Source organism: Mizuhopecten yessoensis, unplaced genomic scaffold, assembly GCF_002113885.1.
Source record: "Mizuhopecten yessoensis strain PY_sf001 unplaced genomic scaffold, ASM211388v2 scaffold4411, whole genome shotgun sequence".
Lineage (NCBI taxonomy): Eukaryota > Metazoa > Mollusca > Bivalvia > Pectinida > Pectinidae > Mizuhopecten > Mizuhopecten yessoensis.
In genome coordinates, this window is record NW_018405533.1 from 837176 (window position 1) to 855683 (window position 18508).

The 18508-nt window shown below is 37.0% G+C and overlaps 1 protein-coding gene across 1 annotated transcript in view; it reads left to right on the top strand.

The window, feature by feature from the left end:
* Positions 1–18508, top strand: part of LOC110449002 (neurogenic locus notch homolog protein 1-like) — a 53759-nt gene that overhangs the window by 32195 nt on the left and 3056 nt on the right. Inside the window, exons 10-25 of the mRNA XM_021495575.1 lie at positions 5437–5553; positions 5976–6089; positions 6225–6341; positions 9604–9717; positions 10104–10220; positions 10375–10488; positions 10810–10926; positions 11410–11526; positions 11746–11859; positions 12448–12564; positions 12888–13068; positions 14251–14354; positions 15525–15656; positions 16399–16575; positions 16927–17039; positions 18088–18205. Coding sequence (XP_021351250.1) covers positions 5437–5553; positions 5976–6089; positions 6225–6341; positions 9604–9717; positions 10104–10220; positions 10375–10488; positions 10810–10926; positions 11410–11526; positions 11746–11859; positions 12448–12564; positions 12888–13068; positions 14251–14354; positions 15525–15656; positions 16399–16575; positions 16927–17039; positions 18088–18205 — 1983 coding nt within the window. The remainder of the gene's footprint in view (positions 1–5436; positions 5554–5975; positions 6090–6224; positions 6342–9603; positions 9718–10103; positions 10221–10374; positions 10489–10809; positions 10927–11409; positions 11527–11745; positions 11860–12447; positions 12565–12887; positions 13069–14250; positions 14355–15524; positions 15657–16398; positions 16576–16926; positions 17040–18087; positions 18206–18508) is intronic.

Below are 18508 nucleotides of genomic sequence, written 5' to 3' on the forward strand. Positions count from 1 at the left end.
ATAGTGTAGCATCATCAGAACTCTGAACATACATAGTGTAGCATCATCAGAACTTTGAACTTACATAGTGTACCATTATCAGAACTTTGAACTTACATAGTGTAGCATTATCAGAACTCTGAACATGTATAGTGTAGCATTATCAGAACTCTGAACATAAATAGTGAAGCATTATCAGAACTCTGAACATACATAGTGGAGCATTATCAGAACTCTGAACATACATAGTGTAGCATCATCAGAACTCTGAACATGTATAGTGTAGCATTATCAGAACTCTGAACATGTATAGTGTAGCATTATCAGAACTCTGAACATGCATAGTGGAGCATTATCAGAACTCTGAACATACATAGTGTAGCATCATCAGAACTCTGAACAGGCATAGTGTAGCATCATTCGCTCGATTTTCTAGATATCCTTCAACATTGGGGCATCGACCTGCATGTTTAATTAAAGGCTTAAACAACCACGCATCCATCAAAATCTCATTTTTGTGACGGAAATCGATGGTCTATAAAGTGCGTTGAAGATACTTCCACATCGTTGGTGTTTGATCCGAGTTGATAGCATGCCGTTCTTCATACAAAAGCGTATTGAACTGCAAACATAACCTGTCAGTATTGCTGAAGAGGCATCCGACCATGGTTGTGATCTTCTGTTCTTCTATACAATAACTCTGCAATTGTTAAAATGATAAGGTGATACAGTCTATTCAATATTGAAAAGGCATACAGAATGTTAAATATGAAATGTTAGAAAGAAAACCTATCCGCCATCACTGTGAAATATACATCGCCACAATCTGAAATACGTATTTGATACACTATAGTACATATTGACATTTCTGAAATTCTTGTTGAAGAACTCTGAATATGCATCGACACACTATCATATACAATTGACACTCTGAAACTTTTATTGACACACATCGACACATTATCATATACAATTGACACTCTGAAACTGTTATTGACACACATCGACACATTATCATATACAATTGACCCTCTGAAACTATTATTGACACACAACGACACACTATCATATACATCTGACACGCTGAAACTGTTATTGACACACCTCGACACACTATCATCTACAATTGACACTCTGAAACTTTTATTGACACACAACGACACATTATCAGATACAATTGACACTCTGAAACTGTTATTTACACACATCGACACACTATCATCTACAATTGACAATCCGAAACTGTTAATGACACACATCGACACACTATCATCTACAATTGACACTCTGAAACTATTATTGACGCACATCGACACACTATCATATACATCTGACACTCCGAAACTGTTATTGACACACATTGACACACTTTCGTATACAATTGACCCTCTGAAACTGTTATTGACACATATTGACACACTATCATATAGAATTGACACTCTGAAACTATTATTGACACACAACGACACACTATCATATACATCTGACACGCTGAAACTGTTATTGACACACCTCGACACACTATCATCTACAATTGACAATCTGAAACTGTTAATGGCACACGTCGACACACTATCATATACAATTGACTCTCTGAAACTGTTATTGACACATATTGACCCACTATCATATACAATTGACACTCTGAAACTGTTATTGACACATATTGACACACTATCATATACAATTGACACTCTGAAACTATTATTGACACACATCGACACACTATCATATACATCTGACACTCTGAAACTGTTATTGACACACATTGACACACTATCATATACAATTGACACTCTGAAACTATTATTGACACACATCGACACACTATCATATACAATTGACACTCTGAAACTATTATTGACACACATTGACACAATATCATATACAATTGACACCCTGAACTGTTATTGATACACTATCATATACATTTGACACTCTGAAACTGTTATTGACACACATTGACACACTATCATATACAATTGACACTCTGAAACTGTTATTGACACACATTGATACACTATCATATACGATTGACACCCTGAATGTTATTGACACACATTGACACACTATCATATACAATTGACACTCTGAAACTGTTATTGACACACATCGACACGCGAACGAATAAGCATTGGAGTACTTTTAGGTACATATTGAATGACTGTGTTGTACATGTTGACAGACTGTGTAGTACATGTTGACAGACTGTGAAGTACATGTTGACAGACTGTGTAGTATATGTTGACAGACTGTAGTACATGTTGACAGACTGTGTAGTACATGTTGACAGACTGTGAAGTACATGTTGACAGACTGTGTAGTACATGTTGACAGACTGTGTAGTACATGTTGACAGACTGTGAAGAACATATTGACAGACTGTGTAGTACATGTTGACAGACTGTGAAGTACATATTGACAGACTGTGTAGTACATGTTGACAGACTGTGAAGTACATATTGACAGACTGTGTAGTACATGTTGACAGACTGTGAAGTACATATTGACAGACTGTGTAGTACATGTTGACAGACTGTGAAGTACATATTGACAGACTGTGTAGTACATGTTGACAGACTGTGTAGTACATATTGACAGACTGTGTAGTACATGTTGACAGACTGTGAAGTACATGTTGACAGACTGTGTAGTACATGTTGACAGACTGTGTAGTACATGTTGACAGACTGTGTAGTACATGTTGACAGACTGTGTAGTACATGTTGACAGACTGTGTAGTACATGTTGACAGACTGTGTAGTACATGTTGACAGACTGTGTAGTACATGTTGACAGACTGTGTAGTACATGTTGACAGACTGTGTAGTACATGTTGACAGACTGTGTAGTACATGTTGACAGACTGTGTAGTACATGTTGACAGACTGTGTAGTACATGTTGACAGACTGTGAAGTACATGTTGACAGACTGTGTAGTACATGTTGACAGACTGTGAAGTACATATTGACAGACTGTAGTACATGTTGACAGACTGTGAAGTACATGTTGACAGACTGTGTAGTACATGTTGACAGACTGTGTAGTATATGTTGACAGACTGTAGTACATGTTGACAGACTGTGTAGTACATGTTGACAGACTGTGTAGTACATTTTGACCTACTCTTTGATATATATATTGATACTAGCTTAAAATATATTGAAATACATTATGACAATATCAAATAAATATTGAAAACTCTAAAAGAATGTTGACACTTTTAAATATATTATGACACTAATAGATAAAATAATGATATTCTGAAACACATCGTATAATGAGTCTATTATATAAACATTGATACTCTACAACACAATTTGATCCTGAGATACATATTAACATACTGTTTAATATATAATGATACGCCCTAAATACATACTTACCATTAATAAATATTTTCAAACCTTGGAATACATATTGACACCCTATGTAATATATATGGAAATTTTACGAAATACATATTAACACTATGAATTACATATTGACACTCTTTAATACATAATTGAGTTATTAACTAAAATACTGACACACTAAGATACATACTGACACACTAAGATACATACTGACACTATGGGATAAATGTTGACACACTATGTACATATCTTCAATAAGATTCATCAGTTTGGAAATATGTGATTTACAAGTTTTACTTTCTACACAAACAATGTACGTATTAAACGTGTCGCAACGTTTCAAAACCGACCAGTCCCTTTGTCAAGGTATGACGGAGGGGGCTATTTGTATCATTTACCTGTACAACGATGTGACGAAATTATAAATTTTGTATGTCACTCGACCCGGGACGTTTCGCCTATCGATAGGGAGCGTATACACTATGTGCATACTGCCAACGCGAACATACTTTTACCGTGAAGAGCTTAAGGAGTCATTGTAGGAATTTTACATCTAACGGTATCTAAAACATCACATGACTGTTATTGTTTGCCAAACGTGCTATTAATTGACGTCTGAAACCAGTGTAGCGAGATCCAACCATTTTGCTGCTGTCAGCGTGAACCTGATATTAGTTCATGACGATCCGTTCAAATTGTGAAACACAATCCCTTTATATTAGACTCTCGTTTGATATCGATTTAAATAGAACGATTACATGAGACACAAATGAATATAGATCGAGACGCGTGACTGCAATAAATAGGAATACAAGTGTAAACGATACTTGTCTGATGAAAGGTCGATATGTGAATCTCTAACATTACGAATCAAGGGTAAATTGTAGCATCACGATCTGTACATAACATTGTGGAAAGCATTCCTTTGATAAATGGAACAGATTACCTCCCTTTCCAATAAGGGTTTTACGTATTAATATTTTAATTGGATATCATTCAGGAGTATTCTGCTCTTTGTGATTTATCCGCAGTCAATTAACGTATCGCACGTACTAAAACTTTATCTGTTTAAATTTAGTATATAAACCTGCTACATAAATCGTGAACCTCAGAACTCGCTTGTTCAACTTCTTGTTGAAGTACCTCTAGACGTCGTACCTAAAAAGTGTCAATTAATTGAAAACGTACCTCATATTTTCCTCTGTTTAGATCGCTCAATGAACATTTCTACGTCATAGGAAATCTTTCAAATATGTCAAAATTAACCACCTGATTGCCACATGGTCAAATACATTACATACATAGCTTTATATACCAATAATTATCACATATATGTGGATTCGGTGCCCACTAGACCAGGTAACATGCATAGAGTAGGCTGCTATTTAAAATTTATTGAATATATTTAAAACTTTATTTCATAGAATGTTCGAGACGACTGAGGTTCAAGTCCCAGATCGGTCATGGAAATGAATAAGTCGCCTGACCGACCGTGTGGATTTATCTCTTGGGGACTCCGGCTTCCTCACACATTAAGACCACCATACATAAATTGTGAAAACATTTTTTTTGTAATTGCTTTAAAATAAAGTTATTTAAAAAAATGTAACACTGACTCCTAGGGACCGGTCTAATTAGTTATGTTCAAAATGAATATTCGTGAGTATTTGACAAAGTAATGATGCTATATAGTCATTCATAGAGTACTAAACAGAAAATAGGGTGCTTGTAAGTTTTATTTAATAAAAAAAACGCGCTTCATATTAGTAGTATATATAATTTAATGCTATTCAAATCTTGTTAATTACCGCTTACCATTGTAGTAATTGTAGCGTTCAGCCATAGGATGATGCTGGATGAACCGGATTTAACCACATGTGTACAAAGTACAAACAGCACCATTGAAGGTCTCACATGGAACTTCCGGTTTATTTACATTCACTGCGCATGTCAAATACAATATACTTAAAGGATGCTGGCACATCACTACAGTAATTAAACCAGGTTTTTCAGTCAAACCATGCAATATGTATAGTACACTGATTGTTTTCATGTGGTATCGATTATATAATATCATTTGTGAGAGGTGTCTGTCTACAGATCCTTGCACTTTGACCTCCCCATGCCAAAATGGCGCCACATGCAACAATCCCTCATCCAATGTCTACACCTGTACGTGTCCAACCGGATACAGTGGATCAGACTGCGAAAATACGTGTGAGTATTAACCATTCATTATCAATACATGTCCTCCAATGCAAGTACGTGCGCTACAACGCCACCGTATGATTGAAAGAGCTAACTTAATGGCACTGTTTCCTCTCAGCAGAATATGGCATTTTCGTACCTTCAGAGGAGACATTTGATGAGATAACGATTGAATTGTTAATTCATAGCAATTCTTGCAATTTTTTAATGTCCCGTTTCTGTTGACCCGCGAATCACATAATCCTACAGTAATTTGAAAAAACGAAACAAACACTCAAATGCATATCATAGTGCTGGACGCTGTATTACCTTATTATAGATTTAGGGAAACAAATGGACCAATTTATAAAACTTAAAAAGTGAGTGTAGTTATTTTACCTGAATGGCTGCTACAAATAACTAAAATGTTGTATTTTATATATTGTTTAAAGTACCATGTGACCTTGGAACGCCTTGTCAGAACGGTGGAACATGTCAACCAGTAGGGTTTAATTACACCTGCGCATGTGCAAGCGGATACAGCGGAACCAATTGTCAATTGTCAGGTAATATAAATAAATATTTAGGAAATGAAATGAAAATGTGTTCTTATATGTATTTTATATATATTATTTTTAAATCATCATAGTAGTTAGCTAAATGACACAAGCAAAACATTAAATTAAACTTCCATATTGCAGATCCGTGTATTCTGACGTCACCATGTCAGAATGGAGCCACGTGCGCCAATCCCTCCTCCGGAAACTACATGTGCACATGCGTGAATGGCTATAGTGGAACAGACTGTGAAAATAAACGTAAGATTATAAAGAGAATACTTTTGAAATGTAGTATATATACTTAGTTCTAATTACTGTAACCCTGATTACTTAAGTACACTCACATTTCCGTGTATGCATATAAACCCTACCACGATCTCGCCTCGGAGAGGCAAAATAATAGGATAGGAGGCGGGCATCTAAGATAATCTTAAACATCCTGTACAGTGGTAAAAATACGATGATTTTGAATTGGGCGGTTATCATAGTTTAGCGCTTCCAAAAAACCACAAAAGCGCTAATATATGATAATAAAATCTCTATATCAACGGTACATGTATGTCTAATAATTATATTTTCAACCACAGAACTATGTGTTTCACGTTCTAATAATAAAGGTGGAGATGTATGGTTAAGGTAAAATTTCGGAAAAGATGTCTAGGATTTTGGTTATTGGAAAGGGTAGTCAAGGTGTTTCGACCAATGTAAGGTGTCTAAGATTTAGGTTATTGGGTAGTCAAGGTGTTACGGTCAATGTAAGGTGTCTAAGATTTAGGTTATTGGGTAGTCACGGTGTAACGGTCAATGTAAGGTGTCTATGATTTAGGTTATTGGGTAGTCAAGGTGTTACGGCCAATGTAAGGTGTCTATGATTTAGGTTATTGGGTAGTCAAGGTGTAACGGTCAATGTAAGGTGTCTAAGATTTAGGTTATTGGGTAGTCAAGATGTTACGGCCAATGTAAGGTGTCTAAGATTTAGGTTATTGGGTAGTCAAGGTGTAACGGTCAATGTAAGGTGTCTAAGATTTAGGTTATTGGGTAGTCAAGGTGTTACGGCCAATGTAAGGTGTCTAAGATTTAGGTTATTGGGTAGTCAAGGTGTAACGGTCAATGTAAGGTGTCTAAGATTTAGGTTATTGGGTAGTCAAGGTGTTACGGCCAATGTAAGGTGTCTAAGATTTAGGTTATTGGGTAGTCAAGGTGTAACGGCCAATGTAAGGTGTCTAAGATTTAGGTTATTGGGTAGTCAAGGTGTTACGGCCAATGTAAGGTGTCTAAGATTTAGGTTATTGGGTAGTCAAGGTGTTACGGCCAATGTAAGGTGTCTAAGATTTAGGTTATTGGGTAGTCAAGGTGTTACGGCCAATGTAAGGTGTCTAAGATTTAGGTTATTGGGTAGTCAAGGTGTTACGGCCAATGTAAGGTGTCTAAGATTTAGGTTATTGGGTAGTCAAGGTGTTACGGCCAATGTAAGGTGTCTAAGATTTAGGTTATTGGGTAGTCAAGGTGTTACGGCCAATGTAAGGTGTCTAAGATTTAGGTTATTGGGTAGTCAAGGTGTTACGGCCAATGTAAGGTGTCTAAGATTTAGGTTATTGGGTAGTCAAGGTGTTACGGCCAATGTAAGGTGTCTAAGATTTAGGTTATTGGGTAGTCAAGGTGTTACGGCCAATGTAAGGTGTCTAAGATTTAGGTTATTGGGTAGTCAAGGTGTTACGGCCAATGTAAGGTGTCTAAGATTTAGGTTATTGGGTAGTCAAGGTGTTACGGCCAATGTAAGGTGTCTAAGATTTAGGTTATTGGGTAGTCAAGGTGTTACGGCCAATGTAAGGTGTCTAAGATTTAGGTTATTGGGTAGTCAAGGTGTTACGGCCAATGTAAGGTGTCTAAGATTTAGGTTATTGGGTAGTCAAGGTGTAACGGCCAATGTAAGGTGTCTAAGATTTAGGTTATTGGGTAGTCAAGGTGTTACGGCCAATGTAAGGTGTCTAAGATTTAGGTTATTGGGTAGTCAAGGTGTTACGGCCAATGTAAGGTGTCTAAGATTTAGGTTATTGGGTAGTCAAGGTGTTACGGCCAATGTAAGGTGTCTAAGATTTAGGTTATTGGGTAGTCAAGGTGTTACGGCCAATGTAAGGTGTCTAAGATTTAGGTTATTGGGTAGTCAAGGTGTTACGGCCAATGTAAGGTGTCTAAGATTTAGGTTATTGGGTAGTCAAGGTGTTACGGCCAATGTAAGGTGTCTAAGATTTAGGTTATTGGGTAGTCAAGGTGTTACGGCCAATGTAAGGTGTCTAAGATTTAGGTTATTGGGTAGTCAAGGTGTTACGGCCAATGTAAGGTGTCTAAGATTTAGGTTATTGGGTAGTCAAGGTGTTACGGCCAATGTAAGGTGTCTAAGATTTAGGTTATTGGGTAGTCAAGGTGTTACGGCCAATGTAAGGTGTCTAAGATTTAGGTTATTGGGTAGTCAAGGTGTAACGGCCAATGTAAGGTGTCTAAGATTTAGGTTATTGGGTAGTCAAGGTGTTACGGCCAATGTAAGGTGTCTAAGATTTAGGTTATTGGGTAGTCAAGGTGTTACGGCCAATGTAAGGTGTCTATGATTTAGGTTATTGGGTAGTCAAGGTGTTACGGCCAATGTAAGGTGTCTATGATTTAGGTTATTGGGTAGTCAAGGTGTTACGGCCAATGTAAGGTGTGAGGGAGGAAGTAAAGATATCGGCGGTTGGGGAAGGATTTCAAAATACACTGTCAATGTAAAGAGGACTCAAAGACGTATTGTCAAAGTAAATGGGAACTAAAGGATGAACAGTTAATGTTAGGGAGTGACAAAGATATATGTCAGGTATTGTAAAAAGGGTTTTCTGGGAGAATGTTTTCAACAAGATATGATTCTTGCATTGGGATGCTTTTAAGGGTGTCAAGAACATGGTCAATGTTAGGAGGACTCAAAGACGTATTGTCAAAGTAAAGGGGAACTAAAGGATGCTCATTAATGTAAGGGAGTGACAACGATGTATATCATGGATAGTAAAAAGGGTTTTCGGGGAGGATGTTTTCAACAAGATATGATTATTGCATTGGGATGTCAGAGATGTATTAAACGTTAGGATTATAGATGATATGTTTGCTGCGGGGATTGGATACTGTTTCGGTTGTTACAACATACCTAGGTCTGTCGTTATGTGACACCTAGATTTCTGTTGCTGCATGTAACTGTAGAGGGATTTGTAAATATCTTTTCGTATAAACCAAGATCCTTATCAATGAAGGAATATAACAATAATCTGATGATCCCACTATCCAGGCAGAGTATTTGGGGGTGTTTCGATTCGAATGTATTTTATGAGAAAGAAAGTGGGATAAATTCACACTTGACGGACTATTTATAAGATGTACGTTTGTGTTAAAAATAGTCTAATACTATCAGAGATACGATGTATTATTGTTAATGTTTCATAGACTTTGTGAAGCCTGCCGATGACCAAATGACATAACTTTTATGTTTGTCTTACAGTACCCTGCATCATCGATGTACCTTGTCAGAATGGTGGTACCTGTCAGCCATCTGGATTTACTTACACATGCGCATGCGTGTCGGGATACAGCGACACAAACTGTAGTTATAAAGGTATAGATATATCAAAATATATCATACATGGTACTTTAAAGTCGCATAAAGCAAAAATATGAAAACATGTTTCTCTGTTGATGTTTTATTTTGGTGCTTTTGAAGTACTTTAAACTTTACCTGACGTGTAGGCCTATATGTACTTAGTTTCAAACAAAAGAACAATCTGTCTTCTCTCACGCTTCACAGGTGTATTCTCGTTTTTGAAGAGATTAATAGATTCTTAAAGCCCCGTGCTAGACAGTCAAACTCCGAAAGTTAAGGATCGTGTGAAGATACGTCTCGCTACATCACACAAGAGGAATAACAACAATTTGCTAATATTATTTGTATATCCATGAACGTTACTTGTTATACTTAATAGTGTGTTATATCTTACTCAAAAGATTCCTGTATCGTCGACATTCCTTGTCAGAACGGAGCGACTTGCGCAAACCCCTCTTCCGGTACATACGCGTGTTCATGTACTTCCGGTTACAGTGGTGGAGACTGTGAAAGTGAACGTAAGTATGAAAGATTTAAGTACGAAGTAAACTGAATAAGTTCAAAATTAATTTATTGCATTGTGTTTTCATTCACTGTCTTAATATCCTGGTTGTTGTTATTTCATCAAAATTGTTCATGGCTATCTTACAATTGTTTACCTACCTTTTCCAGTACCTTGTGTATTGTCAAATCCCTGTCAGAACGGAGGAACATGCCAACCTTCCGGTTTGACGTATTCTTGCGCATGTGCAAATGGATACAGCGATACCAATTGCTCTTGGTCAGGTAATGGCTCTTTCGTCATTTATAGCGCTGAAGTCTTTTTATTATATGTTCCAAGACCAACTTAATGCTGCTTAGTGACAGTAAAATATCCAGTTCGACATTAGGTATAACAGATCGTTAACAATGCAACACGTTCGTGATTTTTATCGAAAATATTGTATCCGAAAAAGATGTTAAAAAAAGGGCCAGATGTAACTTCAAACAACAATCGTTTTTATTGTAAATTGTCCGTCTGTATGTCGTCAAAGGTAAAATTCGACGTAGGAGGAATACGGTATGTGTGTGTATGATATCAGCGCTATGACCTTTCTCATTATTCAGATCCGTGCACCTTAGCTCCACCTTGCACAAACGGAGGCACGTGCAGTAACACGGCTAGTGGTGTGTACTCTTGTAGTTGTGCTGCTGGTTACTATGGAAACGAATGTCAAAATACAGGTATGGCATACAACAAAGAGGTGCGTTACACCAAAGAGTCGTAAACTAATCATTTCAGAATATATATTGAAAACATATGTGGAAATTAACTAATTTTTCTAGTTTTTGTTTGTCCTGAAGTTAATCATGAATCTATATACATGTACACTTTGTCATAGATTTATTGATTTCAATATTTTTAGTAATTAATTTGGTCCCCAATCATTCAGACAATTTACTATCTGTGTCTGCTTTAATTTTAATACGGGTCAGGTAGAAAATTTCATATTCTTTCAAAACAGACACTTTTGTTATTGCTTGGTTATTTTGTAACTTCTACTTTTATATTAAAATGTGTAAAGTGCAAAATGCTTCAGCGATGTGTAATATTGACAGTTTTTACATTGCACCAAAATGTGGAAACTGTAACAACAGAACACAAAAAATAGTGAATGGAAGTCTTCCTCTTAAGTATTTATTGACAGTTGGTTTTCATTTGTTTAGATCCTTGTATACTGACAAGTCCATGTAATAATGGCGCAACCTGTTCTAACCCATCGTCCGGAAGTTATTCCTGCGCATGCCCTACTGCATACAGTGGAACTACATGCGAAAACGAAGGTAAAGTTTTCCCTTTCTATTTGTCTTCTTTTTATTTTTAGATATGCATAACAGATTAATGTTTCAATAAAAAGGAAAGAAACACAATAATATACAGCGACAATATATAGGAACTCATGTGTTGAGTTTAGAGAGTAAGAAACAAACCATTTATCAAATTTCTGATATATGGTAGTTGTACCTGATGAATGTATTGAATTCTACCTGTACTTTATTCAGTCCCCTGTGTTCTTACCAATCCCTGTGAGAATGGCGGTAGCTGTCAGGCAGTCGGTTCAACGTACCAGTGCGCATGTGCGACCGGATATAGCGGTGACAACTGCACCCACTCCAGTATGTAGGACGAGACAAGCGTGTTTGAATTTCACTTTCTGAGATAAAATTATTAGCATACAAATAGTTTGACCCGGTTACACCAAAATCATACACGATCTTAAACAACGAGTTCCTCTTATTATCAGACCTTTAGGTAAACAGATACAAACGAAGCAGATTATAACCCAGGGGAATGAAAGACATGACCAAAGAGTGTTAATATAGCCAAAATATTCTAGCGGCCTTTGATTGAAAACAATATAATAAATATCAATCAAATTTGTCTACAAATATATGAACAAATAGAGTAAGGAACATGTCCCTCTAGATGGCTGAGAGACAGGACAGAAAGGGCTATAAAAGCCATATTGATATAAGCGTCCTCTCGTCGGAATTTTTGTGATAGATATCAACCATATTTATGAGGTGACAATTGAAAATTACACAAAGAAATCGGCTGATCAGTCTAGATGACTAAGGGGAGTGGCCAAAATCAGAGATAATTTTAAAATGTTTGAAATTCTCCTCTTTATTCATATACAAATCTAGCTCAGTTAAAATTATGTTATTAAACTATGCGTTTCCATCACCTGTCTTGTTTTATAGATCCATGCCAGATCACCGCTCCCTGTCAAAATGGCGCCTCCTGTAGTAATCCGTCCTCCGGATCTTTTAGCTGTTCCTGTGTGACTGGCTATTATGGAACAAACTGTGAAAACAAACGTAAGCAAACCCTTAACAATCATATTTGTTAAGCTGATCTGTTTTGAAAAATGGTTCAAATTTAGTGAATTGAAAGTCAAAAGTAAAAAAATATAACAAATTCTGAAACATTTTTTTTTTTTTTTCATCTTTTTCCAATTTTCTAGACGCAATATGTGGACTAACGTAGCTGCTTATAATTAGTATGTGTATTGATTTTCATGTTTGTTGAGTTTTCTTTGTGTATAATTTTCTTTCTATTATGACAGATTGTTACGGGCTTATTACGTGTCATAGATTTAGTAAGCCGATTTCACTATGTTTTATGAGTTTTGTTCCAACAGGAGCGTGTATATTACCCGTAGTCTGGGACAATAAGTGGTGGGACAGCCAGCATGACAATGACGTCACATTCTCGTTCTCAAGTTCCCAAATATCTGGTTGGTCGGTGACTGTGACGTCATCAACTATCACCTCCTGGACGTGCGTCATTGAGGACACCACGCAGGATATCTTCATTTTCAAGTTTGTAGCTGCTTCTGTAGATTATAGAACATGGGTTTTTATCATAGTTCTCTTTCACATATGGAATGTTTGGATTGAAATTCCGTGTAATTCTTTATTAGGTATTGGGGGAGAGTTGTATTAAAATCATAAACAGTTAAACCATCAAACCAATATTAAACATACTGAATAATTTGGTCGGATACAATATTTTGTCGGAAAGTAGGGGTTAAATGGGCTCGGATATTATTGAAAGATATCCTTAAGTTCTGTAAGGGAAGGTTTCACTCTTTATTAAGATTTTGACATACTTTCAGCTCGGCAATTTATAGGAAAAAAAAGGAACAAATGTAGATTTCAATTTGCTTTAGTAATGTTTAGTTTATAATACTTGCATGTGTCGAGTTTTATTTACGGGAGAGCATTAGGGCCATGCAGAAAAGAAAGAAAAAAATTCGTGTTAAAAACTCGATATTTTCGGGGGAGGTTGGAGTAGAGCGATACCTCCCGAAGCTGTAGGAATATAAATAAATGAATAAACTGGTTTCGCCTAAAGCGCAAAGTCACTTTAGAAGGGTCAAATGACCAATGATTGGAATCTAGAAGCGCTTTGTTAAGAAGTTATTAAGTCGAAATTTCGATTTATGATCTTGATTTCTCGAGTTATTAAGTCGAAATTTTGACTTATTATCTTGAAATTTCGAGTAAGTCAGTCGCAATTTCGCGTAATTCTTTTGAAATTTCGAGTTGTTATCTCGAAATTTTGTTTCATTATCTTTATATTTCTAGTTATTTAATCAAAATTTCGAGTTAATATCTTGAAATTTCGAGTTAGTAAGTCGATTTTTTTTTTTCATTATCATGATATTTCGAGTTAGTAAGTCGAAATTGCGAGTTAGTATCTTGAAATGTCGAGTTAGTAAGTCGAAATTCAGGGTTAGTATCTTGAAATTTCGAGTTATTAACACGAACAAACGAAATTAATTTGTTTTCTACATGGCCCTAATACTCTTCCTTAGACATAATATTATGTTTTATGTAAATTAGTTTTCGCCTTTACAAAAACTACTTAGACTACCACTTTTAATACTTACTTACCTAACTTAAGTCTCTCCGCGCCAGTAGGCGCATAAGGCCTCCGCGCTTTTTAAATACTTTTAACTTTTAATACTACTATTGTGTAATCATTGTGACGTGTACTAGGAGCGACGTCAACGTGACGTTTTCCGGCACCACCTACAGCGCCTTCCTGTGTATGAAGTGGACCAAAGTCACAGACTACTCCTATTTCTACTACCTTTATACAGGTACTGTATTCCTGCTTTGTATCACTACTTCACAGTATATTTAATCGTGTTATTAATCTCATGTTGTTAATCAGACCAATATATTTTCCTTCGGGGATTTTTATTTTCCTTCTCAAAAAATACTTCGCTCTTAAAGGACATTCTGATTGCTTTAACAACACATGACCTGTTGTTACACCTCAAGTGAATTTCTAGCTATTTGATCGGTTGGGAGAAAATTTAACAAAATCTCTGTCACCCTCCGAAAATACATTGGTTTTAAGGGGCGCGGGTGATATTGCCATGAGACAGTGAAAAATATCACATGCACGAAAAATGTGCGTTCACCGCTTCGTTTCCCCACCGTGATGGTCACAAGAACGTTTGACGACAACAGCCAATTTTATCAAGCGCCGGTGCGATAGCGATTGTAAACAGCAGACTATCAACAAACAAGATGTCATTATCGAGGTTTGCTGCCGTTTCTGAGCTACAAAGACTTTTGGTGTAACAAAATAGATATGACATTCATTTGTAGGTGACAGTGAATATTGTCACCCCTCAACCACCCATTGTCACCCGAGGCGAAGCCGAGGGTGACGATGGGTTTCTCGGGTTGACAATATTCACTGTCACCTGCTAATTAATGTCATATTTATATAATGTTTCCTTGCAATGATGAACGCGGTGTGGCAATAGTAACCCTGTTTCAGCAGTATTGTCTAATTTAGGTTCGAATCAATTACTCGACCGCTTGAAAATCACGAATGTGGTTTTCAAAACATCGAACGTTTGACTGAATTTCGTGTCATTGACGTGCTATTGTTGTTTTACTTTGTTTCTATCTCACCAATTCAACACTGTGACATTATTGCAATACTGTGCGTGTGAAATTTACGGATTCAAATGAAATAGGGGTCAACTAGTATCTGTTTGGACGTGTACTAGTGGGTATGCGCGTAGATCCGTTCGTCCTTTTCTCCGGAGTATATCTTGACCACTGTTTTATGGCGGTACCAGATAAAAAAAAAATGCACTTCCAAACACATACAAACAGGGAAATCATCTGTTGATAACGCGCCACATAGCTACAGCTGATATCAAATGAACGCACATAACCCCGCTATATGCAAACATATCTTACCGGATCGTTGATTATTCTAAAGTAACGTCCTTTTATCTTGTTTGTAGATATCAATTCTAATGCAAATAGTTTCCGTGTGTTCCTTGAGGATTCGACTACCACAATGGGTGACGTCACCACGTACTGCGCGGCATCCTCACCTCCTAACAACGAAGAGTTTCATATGCTTGTGAAGCAAGGTAAATTCGTTTTACATTGATATCAACAATTCTTAAACATACTTTTGCTTTATTTTACTTAATATCAGTCATGCCGCTATATAACTATTAGATTAGGTCCGGAGACTTGGCCGGGGGAATCGCGTAGGTCCCTCGTGTGCATCAATACACCTTTCCTAACCACCGGGAACTGACCTTTCATGATCACACGGAATCCCACCGCTGCCACCAAACGTAACATGCGAGCGGTAACCTATCCAACTACTGACCTCGCTAGAAATTGCTGAACTAGTGTGCGGGCCCTCGTGTTATACCGCATCACTGGAAAAGCTAGCTTGCCAGTAAGGCAGTATTTCCCCCTTAATTACCTTAGCTGTTAAACTATTCCCCTCTCTGAGAGGTCGCGTCCGGGAACTGGCCTTACATGATCACACAGAATCCGACTGCTGCCATCAAATGTAACGTGCGAGCGGTAACCCATCCATTTACTGGCCATGCTCGACGTTGCTGAACTAGTGAGTTGGTCCCCGGGTTATAACGCATCACTGGATAAGCTAGCTTGCCTGTAAGGCAGTATTTCCCCCTAAAATAGCCTAGCTGTTACAACATATCGATTAGGCAGTAAACGTTTTTCTCTCTCTCTTTTTTTAAATGAAACAAATGGTCTTATTTATTTCCATAAGTTACATCTTATAATGCATGCAAAAAGGATAAAAAAACAAACGTAAAAAAACTCGTACTAAAGTATTTTTGCTGTTAACAGGATACGAAACTAACTCGAAACAAACGTGTACTACGCCATTCCTCGGTACCTTTACCTACCAGTATAACGACGGCAGCAGCACCTCATGCGGAACCGGAAGTGAGTGGGACGTATGCTCAGACACCTCTATGATGACCTTCAACTATAGCAAATGTTCTACCAACGTGGCCTTTACACGTACGTCTAGTTTCAAAATTGGTGCAGCATATCTTTTATCATATTGAATATATCGTTGTTTCTCTTATATGAGACTTTGCCTTTGAAATAGATCATTTTTTTCTTGATTGATAAAATGAGAGTTTATAAGAAGCCTCTTGAACTGATGATCTCAAAAAGGAAGACAAAGTTGATCAAACGGGGAAATAAATATATATGTTAATCGGATGCTTGAATTGGGTCAAGTCGCCTGTTACAGTGTGCATTTGTTTTTTAACACTTAATGTTGCTTTGTATTGGCAACTCTCTATGGACACATATCGATTTTTTGGGTTTATATATGTGCCTTCATTTCGGGTTTTGTGTTCGCAGAGGAGGGTCAGCTGTATTGTGTGAATTCACTGATTTCCAGCTCCGTGTATTACCAGTCTGCAATCAACCTTGGCGCCGTAGACAATGCCAATTACTTCCGGTTCTCCTGTTTTGTAAGTAAAATGCCTGACGACAACAAACAAACCAAAGTGTAACAGCTAAGTGAGAGAGAACAGTACTACCTTACTGGTAAGCTAGCTTTTGTGGTTATGCTGTATATAGGCAAAACCACACATATGTGTTGATCTGAGTATTCGGATCGCACTCGTTTGTGGCGCGGAGGGAATACTCGTGCTATATTCCTCCGCCACCACAAACTCATGCGATCCGAATACCCAGATCAACACATATGTGTGGTTTTGCTTTTATCACATGACTTAACCCTATTGTAGCCTTCGTAATTAGGAATTTTATCTGATATGACTAAATGCACATTTTATGTTTTTCCTCTTTTTTTCGTTTTCCAATGGCACACAGGTCGACGCAATGCCAGGATTTTTTTTATAAGAAACTTGTGTTTTATTTAAAAAAAATGGCATTCTCTTGGTGTTTTTTTATGATAATGTATTTCTTTTATTTTTATTTAATACCTTCTTTGTATAATTAATGTGTTTTTTTGATAATTCTGAGATATATATTTAGCGGTGTCAGTAGAGGGAATTCCCCTAAAAAGTAGTTCCGGCTAATGTGGTGATACAGGATCTTGTATCGCACATGTGTGATACAAGCAGACAGAAAACACAACTGACAAAATGATGTATTACTATCATAAGATTGCATAGGCATGTGATAACCCGGGGACCCACTCACTAGTTCAGCAACATTGAGCGTGGTCATTAGCTGGATGGGTGATCGCCCGCACGTGACACATGTATCTGTGACCGATAACGATTACGGTTGACGTGCTGTTATACGTTGTGTGATAGCGATGGTCTTGTTAACATATTGGTGTTTTCAGCTAAATTGTAATATCTATAATACATTTTTGTTGTGATATTGCTATATAACATTATATTGGGATACATATGTATTATGATATTGTTATGCTTTGTGATATATTGTAAAAGCGTGATAAATGCAGTATAGTACGTTACCTGCAGTTTACCGGTATTGATTTTAATGTCTTCGTTTCTTATCATTCATTAATGTTTACCGTTACAGGCGGTGACGTCACAAGGGTCAGACATCCAGACGAGTGTCCAGCATGGCAGTTGTGACCGGAGTCAAGTCCCGACCACAGTCCCTTCTGGGGGAGCCAAGGCTACACTCACAGCTACAGGTAAGACAATGTCACTCACATCTACAGGTAAGACAATGTCACTCACATCTGCAGGTAAGACAATGTCACTCACAGCTACAGATAAGACAATGTAGAACATGTCACTGTGATAATAGGAGGTTACAACAGAACGTTAAGTATTTAAATAAGATGCTTCTTAGAGCCACATATTTTCGTAATTATTTGATATGATTTAATGTCAACTGGAGAACATTTGAGTATTAAAATTGGTTTATTGTATGTGCTTTTTTATATTGAAATCAATATTAGTAAATACTATATTTGTTTGTCCTCTTTTTTTTC